The sequence below is a fragment of the Peromyscus leucopus genome, chromosome 11, assembly GCF_004664715.2.
Source record: "Peromyscus leucopus breed LL Stock chromosome 11, UCI_PerLeu_2.1, whole genome shotgun sequence".
Taxonomy (NCBI): Eukaryota; Metazoa; Chordata; class Mammalia; order Rodentia; family Cricetidae; genus Peromyscus; species Peromyscus leucopus.
Genome location: NC_051072.1, coordinates 28,200,038 through 28,221,633, shown reverse-complemented (window position 1 = coordinate 28,221,633; position 21,596 = coordinate 28,200,038). Strand labels below are relative to the sequence as shown.

At 41.8% G+C, this 21,596-nt stretch overlaps 1 protein-coding gene across 1 annotated transcript in view; it reads left to right on the top strand.

Moving 5' to 3' along the window:
- The window catches only part of Oxct1 (3-oxoacid CoA-transferase 1), a 135,978-nt gene extending 114,665 nt beyond the window's left edge, over nucleotides 1–21,313 (top strand). The window contains exons 15-17 of the mRNA XM_028875576.2: nucleotides 9,274–9,354; nucleotides 14,577–14,678; nucleotides 19,579–21,313. Of these exons, the coding sequence (XP_028731409.1) occupies nucleotides 9,274–9,354; nucleotides 14,577–14,678; nucleotides 19,579–19,620 (225 nt within the window). The 3' untranslated portion in view covers nucleotides 19,621–21,313. The remainder of the gene's footprint in view (nucleotides 1–9,273; nucleotides 9,355–14,576; nucleotides 14,679–19,578) is intronic.
- Nucleotides 21,314–21,596: the final 283 nt, after the last annotated feature.

Genomic DNA, 21,596 nt, shown 5'->3' with positions numbered 1-21,596 from the left:
TCTTTTCTCTTACTTACTCACCTGTAGGCTTACAGGTGCGTTGGCTGACCTCCAAAGCATGCTTCTATTGTTTTAATAAGAACAAAGGAAACTTTTTGAAACCGGCTGCCTGCTGTGCTGCTGCCGAGTGGCCCCTTGCCCTCTGGCAATTTCTGGAGCCAACAGTGGGTGCAAGCACCAGACTGGAAGGTGGTTTTGGTTGAGGCTGAGACATAATGGTATCTCACTGTATAGATAGTGCTTTTGTATTGTCCATCCATCTTTCTTCATTTTTGAAAGTATAATATTTTTTTAAAAAAGATTAGCTTGTGGATTATTCCTTACATGCACACCTTTCTTCTTTTCATCTTTGGACCTAGTTCTTCTCTGCCTCTTACAACTGGAAAGGGAAGCAGGAAGAGTTTGAGTCCTTAGCAGCTGGAGATGTGCCTAACATTGCACGGACTTAGTCTCACTTTCTTAGAGACCCTCTGAGTAAGTCCAGAATGTAGGCAGGCAACTGTAGGAAAGTGGCGGCGCTGGGAGTTTGATTCCATCTGTGCCAGCCTATGTCCTTCTCACTCTCACAGACCCAGATTTGTCTTTTCAGGTTTCAGAGAAACTCCTTGGCACCCCTTTACCCTGGCCATACCTCCTTTTGCTTTGGTGAGAAAGCCATCAAGACCTTGAAAGAAAAACCTGAGAAAGCAAGCTCTCCGTTTTTATTTCCTCGGATTCTGTGTTATGATCTTTCCTCACTAGATACTTAGTACCCCAGCGACAGATGGCATTTTATAACCTCTCCTGTTTGCCACTAGGCTGGGCTCAGTGCTACTCGAACATTTTATGATTTCTGGGATGTTTAAGTTAGAATTTTAAAGATAAATCCAGTTACAGTATGCTGCCCTTGTCTTCATTCTATTTGCTAAAGGCCTTAAAAGTTGGGCTGAGTTACATTGCTACTCTGCCACCATGGGCCCACAGATGTCTAGTCTTCTCCTTTGTGAGTTCCCAGCAAGACTTGGAGCTCCATCTCTGGTCCCCTGCGCCTTACATCTCCTAGGCTATTCTTGGGTATTATATAAAACATTTTTTTTTTTGTACCAACCATTGTATTTCACCCAGTGGTTCCCGAAAGCCTTTGTCTCCAACTGGAATTCTCTGGTGAGCGCTAGAATTGTATTTCTAATTCCTGTTAGAGGATGTCGCTGGATGTTCAGAGCCACCTCAGCTACAACACGCTCCCAAATGAAATTATCTCCCTTTCCCTTAAACAGACTCATCCTCTTTCTGCCTCAGCTAGAGAAATGCTGACCTCTCCACGCCTACCTGAACCATCACTGTGGTCCTCACCCCTGCCTGAACCATCACCATGGTGCCTTTCAGTTTGCACCCCATCTCCATAAACGTGGATTTGTAGTGCTCCACAATCTTCTTGCTCTCTATTTTCCTTTCCCTACACATATTTAGGTCCCTGGTGAAGTGTCCAAAAGGTCTTCCAACTGCTTGAGACCCTCCTCGTAATCAAGTACATGGACCAAGGAGTGCCTCTTTAACATCTTGATACAGTCAACCCTGCCTGGGTTACCATAGCCTGCCTGCTTTTTACAGTCAGCTGCCCTGCCCCCAAGCCCCCTGCCTCGTCCTTGTTTCCAGGATTTCAGTTCTGCTCCATGTTGTGGCTCCTGCCCTTGAGTGATCCTACTCTCCTGCCTCACCCTTTTGGTCTTACTTTTGGCTTACAACCGTCTGTACAGAGTTCTGAGTGAATGGGATAAGACTTGATGGGTCTGAGGGTAGAGTGTCTACCATTTTCTATGAATGGCCAAAGGAGTGTTCTTTGATGTTTTGCCTTGGAATTTGGTAGGAAAGCCTTATGTGGATGTGTTGGGTCACCTGTTTATGCAGGCATCAAACCTTTATCAGGGACTACTACGTGGTGGGCACTAATGGTAGGGACCGAGGAAGTAAAAATGAACAGATGTGGTTCTTCCTTCATGGGCTGCACAGCTGAGTGGAAAGTTCATTTTGAGGGGCAACAACAAGCTTTTTCCCATGGAGCATTTTCAGGGACATCTGACGGCTGGGGCAGAGTTTGACAGGGACCTCAGTGTTATAATAGAAGGGACATTAGGATGGTGTGAGACCGGGACAATGTTTGTCAAGGGATTGAGTATGTCCTTGTCAGAGAGCAAAGGTGGAAGAGTTAGGTGGGAGCAGGCACACACAGTGGCTTTAAATATACATTACACACACACACACACACACACACACACACACACACACACACACTCACAGCCATGCTACCTCGTTCTCAGTTCAAACCCTCCAGTAACTTCCCATCTCTCTTAGACTCAAGACTTCAGTTTCTTACTGTTGTCTCTTAGAGCGTACATGGTATACGGCTTGACTCCACCCCCTCCCCCACTGCTACCGTTCTCTCTCTGTCTCTGTCTCTGTCTCTCTCTCTCTCTCTCTCTCTCTCTCTCTCTCTCTCTCTCTCTCTCTTAACTCCAACTATACTCCCTTCTGGAAAGTCTGGAACATTTCAAGCAGAATCCTGCCTCAAGGCCTTTGCACTTGGTATTCTCTGTGCTTTAAATGTTTTCCCCTAGATAACCTTCACAGCTCACTCCCACGCTTCATTCAGGCTCAAGGTACCAGACAGGCTTTTTCTCAACGCTTTTCTTCTACAGACCTTCCTGCACTTTCTGCAGTAGAAGGTGAGAGGCTCCATAAGAGCAAGGACTCTGTGTGCTACAAGCTCGGGACACAATGGTGCCATTCTGTTAGAATGTAAACCATATTAGTCAAGCTTGACAAGTTCTTGCTGGATCATGATACTTTGAGCACGTAAAGCTCTCTTAAGCCTTCCCTGTGGCTGATGTTTATTGTTTCCATTTCATTACTGGAGACCTTATTATTTCCCTTCCACAGATAGACAAACCATATTCCATAGAAACTGAATATGCCAGTAAAAGTCGATTGGAGCTCGAGTGTGAGACCAAGCCCAGAATCCGTGTAGCCTTCTCCTAAATCTCCTTTGCCCTTGAGAGAAACTTTTTCTGATAATGCCATCACAGCTAGTAGTGTATACCACGAGCTTCCTTGTCAGTACTGCGTGCTGAAATCTATTCCCAGGGCTGTAACTGGGGGCAGGGCGCCGGGGCAAAGTACTTCAGTTGCACTTAACATCTACTGTAAACCTGCAAAGCAGAGCATCTTTTTTTTTTTTTTTTTTAAACAACACAAAAGAGAGCTCTGTTTCTAAGGAAGGTATATTTTGTTTTTATTACAGTGAGAGATTTGGGTTCTGAATGATGAATCAGAATATGTTGTTATGAAGTTGAGACTAAATCTTCGGGAATGATTTTTCCTATTTAGTCTAATCTATCTGGTAGCAAGGTCTTGTGTAGCGATTTGGATGCCTATTTTATCTTCTCCTTGCTTTTTCCTCCCTGAAGTTTATTAATCTCATTTATTTTAGACCAGATGTGTTACCAAAAGCAACAAGGTGATCTTTGGCAACACTAAAAAGCACTCCCAATTAAATAAAGTACCCCTTTATTTGGATTAATTCATAATTAATGATAGTTTATGCTTGTGTTTCTATTTTTTTCTAGACTGTCTATATAATTTGGAAGAAAAATAGTCTACCTTTAAAAAAACAAATTATAAGGGGCTCACGGTAGTGAAATGTACACTTAGCACCCACAAAGTCCTGGTACCATCCAAAAATATAACTAAGAACATAGACATGCTTACATTGTTCTGCCCTTTTATTTCTCCCTTGTGACAGAGATCCTTGAAAAAACAAACAAACAAAAAACTTTAATGTAGAAAAAACAGACACAACACAATCCAACATCCAGTATAGCTTTAAAATACGTCTTAGGGAATTTAATTAAGCTAATAATTTTAAACTATATAAGTTTGAGTTTGTCAATGAAACCCTGTATTTTTTATAAGGAAAATAAAAGGTAATACTAAGAAAAACTAAATTACCACTCCTATTTGTGAGTGGGGAAAAAATTTTCCTACTTATTCCTGGACTCTGCTATCCAGATGTTAAGGATTTGGCTTTTACAGAGTTAGGAAAGCCTGGCCACAATGATGATCTGGCTGAAGAAAAGGGGCCTTCTATCCCAAGACCTCAAAACTTCCTCAGCACTTCTTCACGGGAAATGGCTTGCCATTGTCCATCCTCTCAGCCGGCTGCTCCCTCCTTTGAGAGTGTCCCTGTGGCCACAAACTCACTGCATCGCTATATAAAGATGGGTCATAGCAGCAGAAGTTCTCTGCCAACTGAGAGTCGCCACCAGTGCCCTGCAAACGGTTAGGACCCACCGGGCAGGTACAGGGAAAGGCCAAAAGGCCCCAATGAGGATAAACTTGGTGAGAGCAAGTTCATCCTGGCGTGCTACCCTGTGTACCCGATTTTCTTTGTTCTTTCTTTGCAATCCATTTTTATCATGCCCCACATCCCTCATCCTAGTGACCTGACAGTCATGTAGTTGGTAACAAACACAGCATTCCCCAAGGAGGGGCATGTGCATGTAGAAGATTATTTACTTGCTTTCGTCATTATGGTGAGGGGTGACCAGGGAGAAGGCACTGCATGCTGACAAACAGGCTTCTGTGATACTGTGCACTAAAAATTAAATATCAGAGAATATTTAATTTCTAATATTAAACATGGAAAGCAGAGTTCAGCCTCCGTGGTAGATTATGACAAGCTTTGGCGGCTAGAAAGGAGCAAGTGGAAGGCACAGAGACTGGTTTCATTTCTCCTTTTGAAGTTCTGTTTCACACTACAGGCCTGATGTGCCTTTGCTCCGCCCCTTTTGCCCTCCGCTCCCCAAATCTTGTGATCCCCTTTCAAGTGCTTCTGTTAGATGAACTTCTGTTGAGCTCAGAGATACTGGGACTGTGTGTGCAAGTGTACTTCTGAGAGCCAGAAAGACACCCCAGGCAGTCCACAGGTACTTAGCCACATGGTATTTGATAGCTCCAATTCTGTCAGAGTTCTCTGAATCAGATGGTAATATCCAGACAGCGTATATTGGTCACTGTGGTTTACTTAGTTTCTTCTCGTTCCTGAAATGCAGAAATGAATGGTTTTAACTTTGAGCACACCAAGAAGCTACTGGGAATTGATAGGAGATGAACAACATACCATGGGTAGTGGGGAGAAGGAGGCACAGAGCATCAAAGGGCCATCGTACTGGGGGTGCCCCGGGACACTGGAGTGTACATTATGGAAGGGATATTGGAGAAGTTGTTCTTAAAACTAGAAAGGCTATGGTCATTTGAGTCTGAGGTGATGGGATGTAATTTGGTTCATTTTCCCGGTAGCTGGTGGCATGGGAATGACCAGTTCCTAGAACATTCTGCTGTATGCCAAAAGAGCTGGTTCCATGAGACTGAGTGCATTTTGATGCCCTGAAATGTGCTGTTATGATAGCAGGAGATATTATCCTTTAACCAGAGTTGTTCATTACTGCAAAATGTAGTTCTTGGATGTCATGTAGAGATCTAAAGAATTGCAGAGCTCACAAGGAAGCAAGTACTGGAAAGTTCTGAGGCCCAAGTCATTGAAAAACAACGTGAAGTACCTAAGGTATGGAAGAGGAGAAAGCTGTCGGGGAAATAGTTGGAAGCAATAAGGTTTGGGAATTAGTAAAGAAGTGTAGTGAAACTGGGAGCTCTCAGGATTGGTCAAAACCATTTTTGGAGGCCTGCTGAGTTGTTCAGGTCAGTGCTGAATTCCTTGCTCCAGTGACCCTCTTGCTTCAGCTTCCTGAGACGTTGGGTCTGCAAGCGTGGACCACTCGTCTAGCTCCAAACGTTTTAACTCTTATGCTTTGTATCCATGCTTCTGCCTTTTCTGAACTGCCTTTTGGAGAACACGGAAAAGAAGCAGAATGATGAGGATGCATGCCCAAACCCTGTTTTTATTTTTAAGCATCAATTTAACCCCTCCTCGTTCAGTACACCTTCAACATTTCAGTTAGTTCTTATCATGATCGAGAAAGCAGATCAAGGCAATAGGAGATTCACAACCCAAAGAGATTGAACGTCCAAATAATGCCTTCCTGTTAAATGAGAGTCCTGGTCTTCGGACTTCTCTAGTGTTTTGGATGCTGCCATACTATAGTGACAGTCTTTATTAGAACTTATTTTTAAACGTTCAAAATCAGCAATTGTTCCTGCTCTGTGAATCGCTAATGTATGCAGCTGTCATGCTGCACTGATGCTCAGCCTGGCGTGCTTAGGAAAGCGTGCTAAAGTGGGAGTCAGTCATGGTTTGGCTGGAGAGCTAACCTATTGTTGCATTGCAACGGTGACATTGTTTCATCTTTCTGCATTTTGTTTTTGCTCTCTCCTTGATCTCTGCTATGTCTTGGAGCTAAATGTGAATGGATTCACCTAGTTATGTTGTTCTAACTGCACAAATACACCAGGGGCTGGTTTCCTAGGCAAGCCTTATGGTTTGTCTCCAAATATGTACTGTTTTCTCCTGTGGGTCTTAGGAAATTAATTTAGGCCATTTTTTTTTTTTGGCTTATTTCTATGTCAGACTTCATGTAGGGACTTACAAGCTCATAAATAATTTATTGGTAGGTTATATGAATTTTAATTGTAAGTTGTATAAGCAATTGCAGTTAACATTTCTTCTTACTAAGTGTTGGATGGCTATATTTAGTTTAAATCTAATAATACTGTGAAGTAAGGTGGGCAAGAAAGTATGGACACACTGACCTCACACAGACAATGTGAGAAGGTCCAGGCTTTGTACAAAAGTTCTTTGGTGAGAGGTCTACACCTTTCCTATCTATGTTATATTATTTATGTAGAAAATAGTTTATAAAACGTCTCTGTTGGTAGGGTACTATTAATGTCGGTAGCTAGAGTTTTCCTGCCTTGCCCACAGTCAGGACAAGTCTTTGTCACCCGGCAGTCCCACAGCTGCTCAGACCCAACCAAGTAAACACAGAGACTTATATTGCTTACAAACTGTATGGCCATGGCAGGCTTCTTGCTAACTGTTCTTATAGCTTAAATTAATCCATTTTCATAAATCTATACCTTGCCATGTGGCTCATGGCTTACCGGTGTCTTCACATGCTGTTTATCATGGCGGCAGCTAGCAGTGTCTCCCTCCTCCTTCCTGTTCTTTCTTTTCTCCTCTCTGTTAGTCCCACCTGTACTTCCTGCCTAGCCACTGGCCAATCAGTGTTTTATTTATTGCCCAATCAGAGTAATTTGACATACAGACCATCCCACAACAGTTGTCAGTTAAAATTCATCATTTCCCCTAAAACAGGGTTGCTTGTTCATTACAATCCATGAGGTGGCCTTCACACCAAATGCAGCTCTTTGTCAAATAATGAGAACAAAGTGAGAGCTCCCTGCACGACGTGTTCCTCAGAGGCCTACAAACTATTCACTTCATTTGAAGTCAGGCTTGGGATTCATTGTGACATGTCTTATTTGAGCTATATTAAATGTAAGAAAACCTGACAACTATAGAAGTTCAATGTTCATCATTAATTTCAGCTGTTAAATTTAGCTTCCATGACTTGCAGAATGTGAACTCTCACAAGGGAGGTGATAGTAGAAGAGAAGTGAGGACGAGGTTTTCGTTCTACATCTGTAAATTTTCTTACATAGCAAGATCTAGAAACAACTTAGTCTTGAAGGTGTAATATCTAGCTACTTAATATGTAGTCAACACTAGTTTTGACTAAGTTAAGCTTAGTTTGTCCTTTAAAAAACAACCCATCCAAGATTTATAAAAGTTGTCCATCCCCATTCATTCATTCTTTCATTCATTCAGTCATTCATTCATATGTTCATCCATTCAGAAACAGAAGACCTTTTATGCCTTGCACTGACTTGCATGTACTGAAGCCTTCTTAATTACAGGTGCATTGCAAAGTTGACAAGTTACTACAAAGAGTAGAATCATAATTCGACCCTGATACCTGAAATTCATTGCCTCTCAACATGTGGTTGGTTTGATACCAGTGTGGGGAGATATCTAAACCAATTCATAGGTGGATGTTTAAGCAGACAAAATAGGCAGATGGCTGATGATGGTCGTGACATCATTGTATTTGGTGTGTTTAGGTCCAAAAGAAAGCTGAAACATTATGGTGTTTTTAAGAAAAGACCCTCAGTGTGTTAGGCCAGCCTTCGACCCATTCATTTATGCTCCTAGTACTCTGTAGCTAAAAGGGAGCTGAATCATAACTGGGAGAGGTCAGAGCTGATATTACAGCTGGGCCCCACAGAAGCACCCGGGAAGGCATTTCTACCTTTGGGGTCACGATGGGGCTGGGGAAGGGAGTTAATGGGTAAAACCTGGTTTTTGTTCGAAATCCCTCTTTTGCTTTATGTTTGAAGAAAGGGCACTGTGGCTAAAAGAAATCTGAAAAAGAAAAAGTTCATTGAAGCCAGGTCATGTGTTTTATTAATGAGCAAATTAGAGCTCATTCTCAAGGGGAAAAAGTCATAAGAGAGAGTGAACGTAGTGTACTGAGTCCAGCTGCCTGAGCAGTGGTCTGTTTTGCATGGGCATTAGGTAAGAATAAAATCAGTTCTGATGGCTAAAATTAACAACAAATTGTGACTGGGAGGACTGAAAATGATGATGGGGACTTTGGGGCTGCAAATGGAACTTGTAAGAGAATTAGGTGCTCGTGTACCACAAAAATAGACCAGTACATAATCTCTAAAGTTGACAGCAAGGAATAAGTGGCATGCTAAATATAATGCTTTAAATGTAGGAGAAAATGCATGAAAATATAGGAGAAAATTGAGGTGTTTTCCTATTGAAAAGGGAAGCAAGGCATTGCTATTTTCTGTGCATCTGTTACTTTTTTAACAAATAATATTAAATCTGTTTTAGAAGAGGGAGGCTGGGTTGCAGGTTCATTTTCCATGCATACTTCCTACTCTTGGCAAATAAGTACAGATGTTTTTAAGATATGAGACTTGGAACTGTGCATTAGGTAGTACAGGAATTGAGGAATTAATATATGTGGAACAGGGCTTCCCAATAAATCTCTTAAGCATTCGGTTAGTTGTAGGGGTCCTCTCTAAGTTATTCCAGGCATGGAAGCTGCCTTGAGAAAGAGGAGAGCTTGATTGTGCAAAGGTTTGGAAACAAGTCTATGCTTAAAAGTGGATGTCTCTGATAGTTCCTGGTTTTCCTGTAGTCACCAATTCTAAGTAAGAATTGCTCCTTAAACACTGTTGTTGATGTTTTCTTGTTGTTCTTTGAAACAGGGAAATGCACATAAAATCATGGAGAAGTGTACATTACCACTGACGGGAAAGCAGTGTGTCAACCGCATTATTACAGAAAAGGTAAAGTACCTTCCTCTTTTGATTCTACTCACATCAACTGCCGTCTTTCTTATTTTATTTAGAGACACATTTGAGGCTTTTAAAAAATTATCATCTAAAATTATAGAATGGGAAAATTAATGTATCTAAATGTAGACTTGCTCATGTACAACTCTCTGGAATTACACACACAAATGGGAACTCTTATCCTGGGTAGCTTTCACAGTTTGCTCTAATCAGAGAAGAGCATTATTGAGCCTTAAATTTGGACTCTTAAATGTCAAGATGGATGATCTATATAAAGTTCAGAGTATACTTATCTTTCTTCTCTTTCTTTCTTACCTGCCAAAATCACACAAATATACTCTTGGGTTTTGATTTTAGGAAATTCACACACAATTGAGTTTGAGTTACTTGGGTATGAGGTACAGTATAGACCTACAATAAATAGGTCAAGACAAACACTCTGCATCTTACATGGTTTCTGATCTTTTTATGAAGTGAACTTCAGAACACACCCACCATCTCTATGCTTCTGTATTTTGTTTCATAAATGGAAAACTTTGACCAACTATACAGTTAAAACTGTTCGTATCAGAGAAATAGTTGTGATAGCTGTGCACAGCCAGATTCCTATCCCAGATTTGAACTTAGGAAGTGGGAATGGCGTGATTTCCGCAAGTCATTGGGGAAGTGTTTTTCTTGATGAAGCCACAGGACAGAATTGCCTGTTTGAGTTTTTCCCCCTTCTCAGTGATGCCTTTCTTTTTTTTTTTTTTTTTTTTTTTTTTTTTTTGACCAGAGTTGTATGGTGGTAGTATCTTCACAGTGTCTGTCTCACTAGCCTTCTTTACAGGATGGGAAGAAACACCCTAAAGCATGCTCTGTGGTAGGTTAGGTATACAACACTCCCAGAAGCTGCATTTTCAAGGCAGGTTCCATCTGGTTGGGCATTCCTGAGATTGTGTGGAATTCCATAAACGTGCTCTATGGAGAACAAGTGCACCAAAGTCATTGTTATTTCTTGAGTCTCCTCTAAACTATGGACAGGACCTGTCGAGAAGAACCATTGCTTTGCAGTTAAGACAGAGTCATCCTCAATCCTGATTTCTTTAATACAATGGTAGCCCTGACCAGGAGTCTTCTAGCACTGTTGTTCTCCGACCCAATCCCCATCCCCCACCATCCCCCACCCCAGTAAGCCTCTCCCTGCTGCCCTGCGCTTGGCTTTCCAGGTCTCCTACCTACAGAGCCTCCTACTCCTCATTCTCCTCTCTTGCATTTCATCCATCCTTGAAGCCTGGCTACAGTTTCCACCTGCATCACAAAGGGGCTTCTCATCCTCTTAGTGCACAGTGATCACATCCTCAGAGTGGACCACTGCCCCCACCATTCACTCTGGCATGTTGATACCTATGATATAACCTTTATGGGTGATAAGGCTGAATGACACTTCAGGCCCCTTCTGGACTTACTTTCTCTGTTCTTGCATGTTGTTTCATTCATTCAGTAAACTTTTCTTTGGAGGACCTTCTCTGAACCAGACCGTTTCTAACAATGACTTACAAAAAGGAGGGGAAGGTTGCAGTCAGTCATCAGGAGACCCATTCCATAGGATGAGACAGCAGGCATCCAGCATCTCCAGCAGCCAGAATAGCAAACTCCACAGAAGTCACGGTGTGGCACATACCAGATGCCATGTTAGGAACTCATACGGTAACCCAGCAGTAACTAAGGACTGCTTTTGGATGGCATCATACTCAGCATTCCCCAAGTGCCACCTTTTATAGTCAAGTCTCTCTGACTTAAGACTCTCCTGCCTTAGCAGTATTAAAAATGCCAGGAACTCTGTTGCATTCTCCCCTGGACCATGTGCTTCTGGGCCTGCACATTCTCTACCCCTCCCTGGAATGTTCTATCTGTCCATCCGTATGTCCGTATGTCCATCCATCCATCCATCCATCCATCCATCCATCCATCCATCCATCCATCCATCCATCCATCCCTGCTTCCTGTTGTCTTTTGTCTCAGACATGCATCTTTCTGGTTCTCTGTCAAGTATCTCTTCTCCCTCCCTGCATGTCTTGTGAGTGCTACCATGAATCCCTTGCTTACCCTAACTTAACACTGACCGCTGTATTGAAATGACCTCAAACCTCTGCCTGCTGCTCCTACAACACTTCACGTGGTAACTGATCTGGACTCAGTCATCTCATTAAATAGAGGCGTCATACTTATCCCGCTGAGAAAACTGATAAGTGGAACAGTGAGTCTTGAAAGACAAATGGGAGTTTTATGATTGAAAAGAAAATCAAAGAAGACATCACAGGCAAAGGAGAAACCCAGGCGAAGTCTCCCAGGGGTGAAGAAAGCCCAGGCTGTTCAAGAACCTGCAAACGGGACAGCTTAGAGCAAGGGTACAGCTGTATTCTGAACTCCAGCAGAAAATACAGTGAGGGATCAGGTCAGGGAAGGATGTGGATGCTCTCCTAAAAATACGATTCTTCTCAGGAGAGGTATAGGGAGCCCTTCAGCAATTCTCTTATTAATTAGGAAACCATTTTGCATTAGTCAGAGCACTGTAACTTTTGTTTTTTTTCTAAAAAACAGAGGAGGAGAAGAGACAAATCTAATTAAAAAGGGCCCACCAATGGACTAGGTAAGAAACACAAAGGATCCCAAATCTCAAACCAGAGAGAGAGTCCAGAGAGATTTAGGAGATGGGACTCAGCCTAATTGGATGAGTAGGGCACAGCTGGTAAGACAGGTGAGCCCTACATTTTCTAGCAAGAGAGAATGTCTGAGCTGCTGTGTCCTGGCAAAGCTGGAGAACGCAGGAGGCGGAAGAGCCGTGGGGGGCAGGGAAAAGAGAGGTTTAGTTTGACACCTTCAATTTAACGTTCCTGAGTTTTTGAAAAGAGGCAATGGGAGATTTGGATCTAGGGTTCAAAGGAGAAGTCAGTACTGGAATACGCTACTGAGGATCCTCAGCATGTGGCCACAATCAGAACATGAACTTGGGACACAAGTGAGAAAGGAAACCCAAGGCAGCTAATCCGAATCGTTGGCGTCTCAGGGAAGGAAGCTGCCTGTTTACCTCCGTGAGTCACAGAGAACAGATGCTCTGTAGATGCTGGATGAGTGGATGTGGTGCTTCATAGATGCTGCTGGATGAGAGGATGAGGACGCAGTGCTCCATAGATGCTGCTGCTGGATGAGAGGATAAGGATGCAGTGCCACTAAAAGCAATGGCAGTTAAGGAAGCTGAATTCCATAATCAGCACCGAGGAGAATTCCATTAGGTTGCCCTTTGAAAGTAATTAGAATTGTTTCCTGTTGTATGGATCAGGTTATAAAAGATAGCTTCCCCATCAGCACCTGGCTATAATTAACTGTCGGATCCATAATGTAGCCTTTATGGTGGTAATAAAGTAATTAACTTACTTATCTGTAAGACAAGGTAGTTTCAGTATCATTTTTGATTCGCAGTTAACAATTTAACTTTTAGGTTTTACTCTCTATTTTTATCAAATTTTTGTTTGCCCCTTAGACTACCAAATGAATCCTAATTCCTCTTAAATTTCAGTCATCATTTCAGTAACAGCCATGTTATCAAACAAACGTGGAAAGTAATCATCCCTTTGTCCTGCGATGTTCCTCCTGGAAGAAAACTCTAAACCAACTGGAAACAGTAATTCTCTTAGGCCTTTGACTTGGCTTAGGCAATCTGCTAAGGGATAATAACACACCTATGCTGTGGCCCGGACACGGACATGGTCCTGAGAATGTATTATTCTCCTGCCTGTATCTGGCACCACAGCTTCAGGGAGGCATTCCCGAGCTCTCTGACCACGGTTGCAAAGACAGGCTCCCCAGGCCGCTTAGCGGTTATGCAGCAGAGCTGTGTGACAGGCCAGCTCAAAAGCTGGTGCTGTTTCTCTGCATGTCGCCTGCTCGCTCACAGTGTGCTTAAACACGACAGTTTAGGGTTTGCCTTGAAAGGCAGTTGAAAATAAAGACCAAAGACTACAAATGATAGGCAAGTTTAAGTTACATCTGTGGAAGAAAACCTGGAAAACGTAACCTTTAAGTCTGAGAAAGGAAACTCCCTATGAGAGCTGGCAGAGGACCATGTTACTACACAGAGACCTGTAGAACAGGGTTTGAAGCACCAGAGAAGCAGTTAGGTCTCACAATGAAAGCTTTTTTTTTTAACCAGCAGACAATCTTCCCCAAGAAGTAAGTACCCCAGAACTAAGCAGGTCCCAGAAATCATCTGAGAAGACTTCTGAAGAATTCTCAAGTAGGAAGCTCTAGTGAATGCTTTGTAGACCCCTTTCACTGAAGTCAAGTGAGGCTATGGTGGTACCATGACGAGTTGGTACTGTGGCCATGACGTTGGTGATGGATTGTTCAGGCAGGGGTGAGCATTCCTGTCTGCCTTAGACACTACCACTACCATTTGATGTGCTCACCAAAAGGCTGTGGGTTCTCATGCCCTCCTCTTGAGACCCATGTGCTTTCTTGGGAATTTAGAGGTTGAAGAAGAGCTTTACCACTGAGAATTTGAACAGCTCCTTTGTGAAGTTGGCTGGGCTTTCCGGGCCAGGGCAACTTTTATTTCATAATTACGCCTGGGTACTATAGTGTCTTCTTTTGTTTCCTTCAGTTGTTTACCAAGCAACCTTTCCCCATCATCCCCATCCTTTCTTTTTCCAACTCCACCCTGCCTCGTTCCCACTTTGTTCAATCCTTTCCCTCTTCAGATCGTTGGTCACCTCTCTGGCCTTCACCCAATGTGTTAGAGTTAACTAATGGAAGACAGCTTAAAAACAAACAAACAGCTGGACGGTGATGACACATGCCTTTAATCCCAGCACTCGGGAGGCAGAGCCAGGTGGATCTATGTGAGTTCGAGGTCAGCCTGGTCTACAGAGCGAGATCCAGGGCAGGCACCAAAACTATACAGAGAAACCCTATCACAAACAAACAAACAACAACAACAAAAAACAACCCCCAAACTGATTACAGTGCTAGAAGATGCCAACTGTAGCCACCAGCTAAAGGCTGGTTAAGGAGTTGGTGTTATTTATAATAGTTATAGTGGACATTTTTTTCATTGTTGCTTTTCAGTCTTTGATCCTTGATCTTACCTCTCTTCTAGGAACTTGAAAGTCCATCTCTTTGTGTGTGACAGTTTTTACGATGGAAATGGTCCTTGTCATTTTCTTGACTTCCCACAGGGTGTGTTTGACGTGGATAAGAAGAACGGGCTGACACTGATTGAGCTCTGGGAGGGCCTGACTGTTGACGACATAAAGAAGAGCACCGGCTGTGACTTCGCAGTAAGTGTTTCTGTGAACAGAGCCAGCCTGGCGCTGAACCACAGAACCACAGGCTGGGTGAATCAATGGTTCCAGGACACAACCGTTCGCTTCTGAGAGTGTAAGGAGCTGATCTGAGCAGGCCTAGGAAAGGGCGCCTCCTATGAGAAGCTGGTAGAATAGTAAGTGTGTGACTCAGGCCAGGGCTGTCAGGTGTGAGATAGGAGCAGGAGGACACAGCAGGAGCCGCAGAGGACAGAGGACAAGCTCCTGCCCATCTGCCTTGTGTGAAGTCCTGGGGGCCATCTGTTCTTTCTCTAATCTTGATGTGTAGCTAGTCTTGATGTCAGCCACTTGTGGAAAATCAACACTTCCTTATTCTTACACTCATCTGACGATGACATCCTCCTCGACTGAGTCATTTCTGTGCCTTAGAGTCCATCCATTAGAGATGTTAGAATGTAAAAAGTGCAAACTCGTTGTAGTCTACTTGTAGGAAGATACTAATGCCCAGAAAACTCAGAGTTGGAAACCCAGTAAATATATAGGGAGGGTTCCTGTTAAAATTTTTGTACTTACACTTATTTATTTATACTTTAAAATTATATTTATTTTTATTTATTGTGTGCATACAAAGGTGCTTATTGCAAATCACCAGTTACCTTCCTGTTGGGGTTGACAGCTGGATGCAATTAACCTAAAGTTAGTCGAAGGTAAAAGGAATAGATATGTCTCGAAAACAGTGAAGGACAGAACCCATTTTTAATTACAATGAAATATAATGAGATGAAGTTAGGAAAGCCCATGTTTTACAAAAATTATTTGATATGCTACCCATAGATTTCATACTTAACTTCCTGTGCACACAGGCTTGGCTTGTATCTGCAAGTGCATAACAAATTTCTTTGAAAGGACTTTGTTGCATAATTCATTAAGTACATAGTAACCACTCCCGGTACTGTACCAAGGTCTTTTGTTTACTAACCTTTTCTGAATTTCCCTTTGGAAAAAAGAAGCAGCCTCCCAGCAATACCTTGCTTCAAAAGCAAATTTTAATTAGCTTTCTTATAACCTCAGGGAGAAGAAAGGGGATTTATTTATACTTGAACTGTTTAAGATTTCTTACTCCAGTGAAACAAGCCAACCGTTCTTAATCAGCTGTTCTTTTTTTTTTCATTCTGTGTGGAATAGGAACCCTCTGTCAGGTAACACCTTCAGAGATCCGCAGAAATTTCGGTTTCTGCTGCAAAGGAATATACAGCACAAGACCTTCATTATCTAGTAGCTATTTGTTTTCCATGTGTGTAAATCAGAAAGAAAATGTTGCTGTTTTTGTTAGACACACATGGGGGAGGAGGGCCGACTGAGTGCACACTGCGAGTTTTCCTATCTTCATAGATAGGAAAATGTCTCCGTGGTCCTTCTTGTTTTCCAGTATCATCCCTTCCTTTTACTATTACTACACTGATATGAAAATTGACTTCTTTAAGAGGTATATTTGGATGTTTTAATATCTGTATGGATTGTATTCAAGTCAGGATAAACATTCCTGCCCTCAGGCATGTCTTTGTGATAGAAACATTTAAAATCCTTTCTACCAATGTTAGGACGTACATAGCACGTTGCTGTTATAATTATATGCAGTCACGCCCCTGCACAGTGGCACATTGCATTCTCACTCCTAACAATAGCTCAGTACGCAGTGTTGGTCCAGCTGATCCCTCTCTCCGTTCTCCTCCCAGCGTCTGGGAACCACCATTCATTCATTCTACTGGCACCTTCTCTGACTTCACACTTTTTTCTTTTTTTTTTTGGTTTTTCGAGACAGGGTTTCTCTGTGTAGCTTTGCGCCTTTCCTGGAGCTCACTTGGTAGCCCAGGCTGGCCTCGAACTCACAGAGATCCGCCTGGCTCTGCCTTCCGAGTGCTGGGATTAAAGGCGTGCGCCACCAACGCCCGGCCACACTTTTTTCTATTCTACATGCAAGTGAGAGCATGCAATACTCATTTTAACGTGCTTGCCTGTTTATTTCACTTACAACATTGACTGTCAGTTTCATGGACGTTGCCCCAAAATTCAGTGATTCATTTTTTTTTAATTACTAGATAGCATTCCGTTGTGCATGGATACCATTTTCTATATCCATTCATTAGGTGGTAGACGTTCAGGTTGTTTCGATTTCTTGGTTCTTATGACCAGGGAATGTAGTTGTATCGTTGGTGTGATGGTCTTAGCTCCTTCATAGTGAGATTGCTAGGTCATGGGGTGATTCCATTTTTAATTTTTGAGGAAATCTTACAGTGCTCTTCCCAGTGGCTTTGCCATTCTGTTCCTACGAGTGTCCCTGCCGTTTCCTTGCCAGTACTTTTTCCTTCATGATGCTATGCTTGGTCTTAGCAGACAGACCCAGAGCATCTTTGTCTCTCTGGTAATAGCTAATCTACCTGGTTGAGCTTGCTGTCATCATGGCTTTGGTTTTTATTTCTTTCGTGATTAATGATTTTGAGAATTTTCATAATCTGTTAGCTTATTCTATGTTTGCCTTTCATGTCTATGTAGATATATTATATACTTTTTGTTTGCCTGTACATGGGTTTGTTTTGAGACAGGGTTTCTCTGTGTATCCCTGGCTATCCTGAAATGTGTTCTGCAGACCAGGCTGGTCTGGAATTCAGTGATCCTCCTGCCTCTGCCTCTTGATTAAAGATATGGTGCCCCCATACCCAGCCATGTTGCTCACTTTTAATTGGATTATTTGAGAAATGCTTTTGCTATTGAGTTGTTCAAATTCCACATATGCATTCTAGACATTAACTTTTTGTTGTATGTGTGTTGGCTGTTAATCCTTTGTGAGAGCATACCGCATGGAGTCTTGCCTCTCTGTACCTTGTTCACTCTGGGGCTCGTTCCCCCTACTCTTTAGTTGATACAATCTCATTTGGTTTTGGTTTTTATTTTTCCTCCTGTGCCTTAGTTTCTCCTTGATTAAAAAAGAAATATCCTTGCAAATTTCAAAGTCCTGAAGCTTTTGCCTTGCTTTCTTCTGGTGGTATTATAGTTTAAAGAGTCCTGTATTTTGTAATTGGTGATTGACAGAGTGGGGGAGGGGGGGTCTAATTCAATTTTGCACATGGATATCCAGACCTCACAGCTCCATGTATCGAGAAGCTTGGCTTTCCTCGGTGTTTTCAGTTTGCTGTTATTGTTAGTGCCTTTGTCAAAAGCAGGTGACTTTAGATGATGATTGGACTTAGTACTTGAGTACTTAGTACTCGAGGCTTTGTCCTTTTCCACAGGTCTATGTCTGCTTTCTAAAAACACCACACTATTTCAGTTGCCATCGATTTATAGCATATTTTAAATTCAAATATTGAAATGCTTCCTACTTTGCCCCTGTAGTTCAAACCGACCTTGACTATTCAAGAATTTTTGTGGTTCCACTTAAATTACAACGTTGCTTCTGGTTCTGTGAAGAAAGTGACTGGTATTTTGAAAAAGAACTTCATACCTGGAGGGGTGGCTTAGTGGTTAAGAATGCTTGCTGCTCTTGAGAAAGACAACTTCAGTCTTAGCACCCACATACATAGTGGCTTCAACCTCTGTAACTCCAATTCCAGGGGATCCACTGCCCTCTTCTGGCTTCCACAGGCATTGTACACACACGTGGTACATGTACATACATGCAGGCAAAACACTCATTTTTTTTTTTTATAAAGCACTACATTGGCTCTCTATATTACATTGAATAGGGTATATATTTTTAACCATATTTGTTCTTCCAATCCATGAGCATGTGCTAGCCTCCCATTTCTTTTTACCATATTCGGTTTCTTTAGGGCATTATAGTGTTCCTCTCTGCTTGGACATTGGGTTACCTCTACCTCTTCACTACTGTGACTATTGTGATAGACACTGGCATACAGTGTTTCTTGGAGATCCTGTTCTGAAACGTTTTGGACATGTCCCAGTAGGATGACTGGGTCATATGCAAACTCCATTCTTAATTCTGTGGGAACTTCCATGCCCTCTCCACAATGGCTGTATTCCAACCACCATTCTCAGGGCTTCCATTTGCATTTCTCTTACAATCACTGGCTTACAGAATCATTTGTATATTGGCCATCTGAGTATCTTTTTTGAAGAATCATCTGTTCAACTGCCTACTTTTAAATCAAGTTATTGTTCTTTGCTGACTTATAAGCTATCCTTATATATTCTGAGCATTAAACCCCTTTTTGGATACATGACTTAGTTGATTGTTGTCTTTGACATATAGAAGTTTGTAAGTTGGATAAGTTTGTAAGTGGCTTATTTTTGTGACAGCATGACCCAATATTTTCCTGACTAAAGAGTCTTGTTTACTTTTTTCCCCTTATGCTCACATTTTGAAAGAAGGATTTTTCAAAATATTTATCAAATAGTAATTAACCTGGGCTACTCACCAAGGGCCACAACCCCAAAGAAAAATGACTTCCCTTGCCCAACAGCCATCGATTGCCAATAGTTTTTCAGCTAGGTGTGCAGTTTCATGAGTTTCTCTCCTAACCATGTGGGAATGTGATTGACTCGACCTGCACTGATACTTTTAATTTTGTCTATACTTGTATTAGTCATTGTGTGCTTGATGGGCCAAAGTGGGGAGGGGGGAGTGATTTCTTACCATTTAAAGTCCATTATCTCTGAAATGTCATTTGCAGTGTATATTAAGTTAAATTGATTATTCATTTATTTATTTCCTGAATGAACACTTAATTTATGCAAAATAGGATTTCTTTATTCTATATATGTTGATCACTTTTGAAACTTAATATTTCCTTCAGTCTTTATTGTTTAATTTAAACAAATTTAAAATGAATTGAAGTCGCATTTGAACATTCTGTGGTAGAATAAACTTTAATTTTTTTCCTCTTTCTTTCACCAGGTTTCACCAAAACTCATGCCAATGCAGCAGATCTCAACTTGAAATGTGGAATAGACATTTGTCCCAAGATGCTAAGATTTCATTTTGAACACATAGGATTTAATTGAAAGGATGTCATAATCAAAATTATATATTTAACAAGAAGTTTTGACTAGTTTTCTTCTAGTATCTCTGGATTTGTGCAGCCATAGACTGTTCTTTTGAGTGTGTGCTAACATTTCCATGAAAAAGAAAAGGAAAACATTTCATTGTGGTCTTGTTTCATAAGTGCTAAGAAGGTTGTCTTCACTATTGGTGCTCACATTGGATGTATGTTCATCTTTTATGCTGTATATACTAGACCGTGACTTAGCAGTTCTGAAAGAAAATTTTCATGTGAATTTGTGATTAGGCAGAATACTTTTTTGATAACTATATATCTTTTACTTTCCTCTTCTTTTTGAGAGAAAGATCTGATTTGGTGATTATGCTTGCCTCTTTAGAACATCCTCCTTACCTCCACACTTCTTATAGTGAAATATATCTAAATAGATACCCAAGAAGGCAAACAGGGATGTCTTTGGGAGAAGTAAGCAGAAGAAAGAACAAGGCATAGGATCCACCAGTGCTGGCATCCCACCCGATGTTGCCTTTATAGACAACCAACTGTCTACCTATGTGCACTAACAACTGAGGCTAACTATGGGAAGGGGACTAGAAACATACTGACATACTTAACCTAGTTCTTCTATTTTAAGCACCATGCTATGCCTTTGTATTCAGAAGACTCTATTTCTGTTAGTGAGCCCTGGTGTTTACTTATACAACATCTCCTAAGCAAAGAAGAACGGTGGGCAATTTATTATGAGTCCTAAATCACAATGACAGCAGTATTTACAAAAACAATGTTCTTCCAAGATATTTCTCTTTTAGGCTCTCCATTCTGCTCAGCAAAGATTCCAAACCGTGAATGACTTTTTCTACAGAACCCTGGAATGTCCTCTACTTAAGCTACTTCTCTTACCAGAGTGCTGTTACTTTAGCCTTATATGAGTAGGAAAATGATGGGAGAGTCTCAGATCTGAGTAGTCAGCAAACTCTTTGTGCTGGGGAATGAACATGGTGGCTTGGGTTTAAAGGGATGCTTCCCCAGAAGTAGCCTCAGTACCAGACAGTTGCCCAGAAGCACCAGTTCAGAAGCTCCCTCGGTATCAGATGTGTGAAAGTCTAGGCACCCTGAAGCCAGGCTGGACAGCTGGTGTCTACGTGGTGAAATATACCGTTCTTATGTTACTAGTTATAGGAATGTATGCATGTTTTAGGTGATGGTTGTCATTAAACTCACTTCTCCTCAAGCATAGCCACAGCTAACCTGTACAGTTTGTGAAGGAGAAGACAGGCTTTCCCCCAATACTACTACTCTCTGTGTAGTACTGCTTTTCTGTCCGGCTTCATGGTTGAAGGCATCCACTGCCAGGACTGATAAGAAGAACCCTTCTTAGAAGGCACAAGGTCCATGAGAGTAAATATGTCTATGTTAGAGTCAACACTTGAAAATATTATTATTGTTGATATTGATATGTCTTCAGATGCACTTGCTTATCATTCCAGTCTGTTACTTTAAGACAAGGGGATTCTAAGAATGTTTCAGACATTGTCAACACGTGAATAGATGACTTAAGATTCTTGCTCAGAGTGCCATGATATTTTTAAAAATCCGTTAAGTGATACAATAAAGATTGAAAATTGACAGAGATCAATGTGTTTGTTTTCTTTTTTCACTTGGGAATGGTATGGTTCCACGTGGGGAAATACAACAAAGGTTGGTAGAATGGCCAGACATTAGGTCAGCGTGCTTTTACTTCTAAACAAGTCATTACTGTTTCTTTCTCCCCCCTTTTTTTTTTTTCAGGGGTTGGGGGTTGGTGAAACAAGGTCTCTCTATGTAGTCCTGGCTGGCCTGGAACTCACTATGTAGACAGGCTGGCCATGAACTCATGGAGATCTACCGGCCTGTTTCCTGAATGCTGGCATTAAAG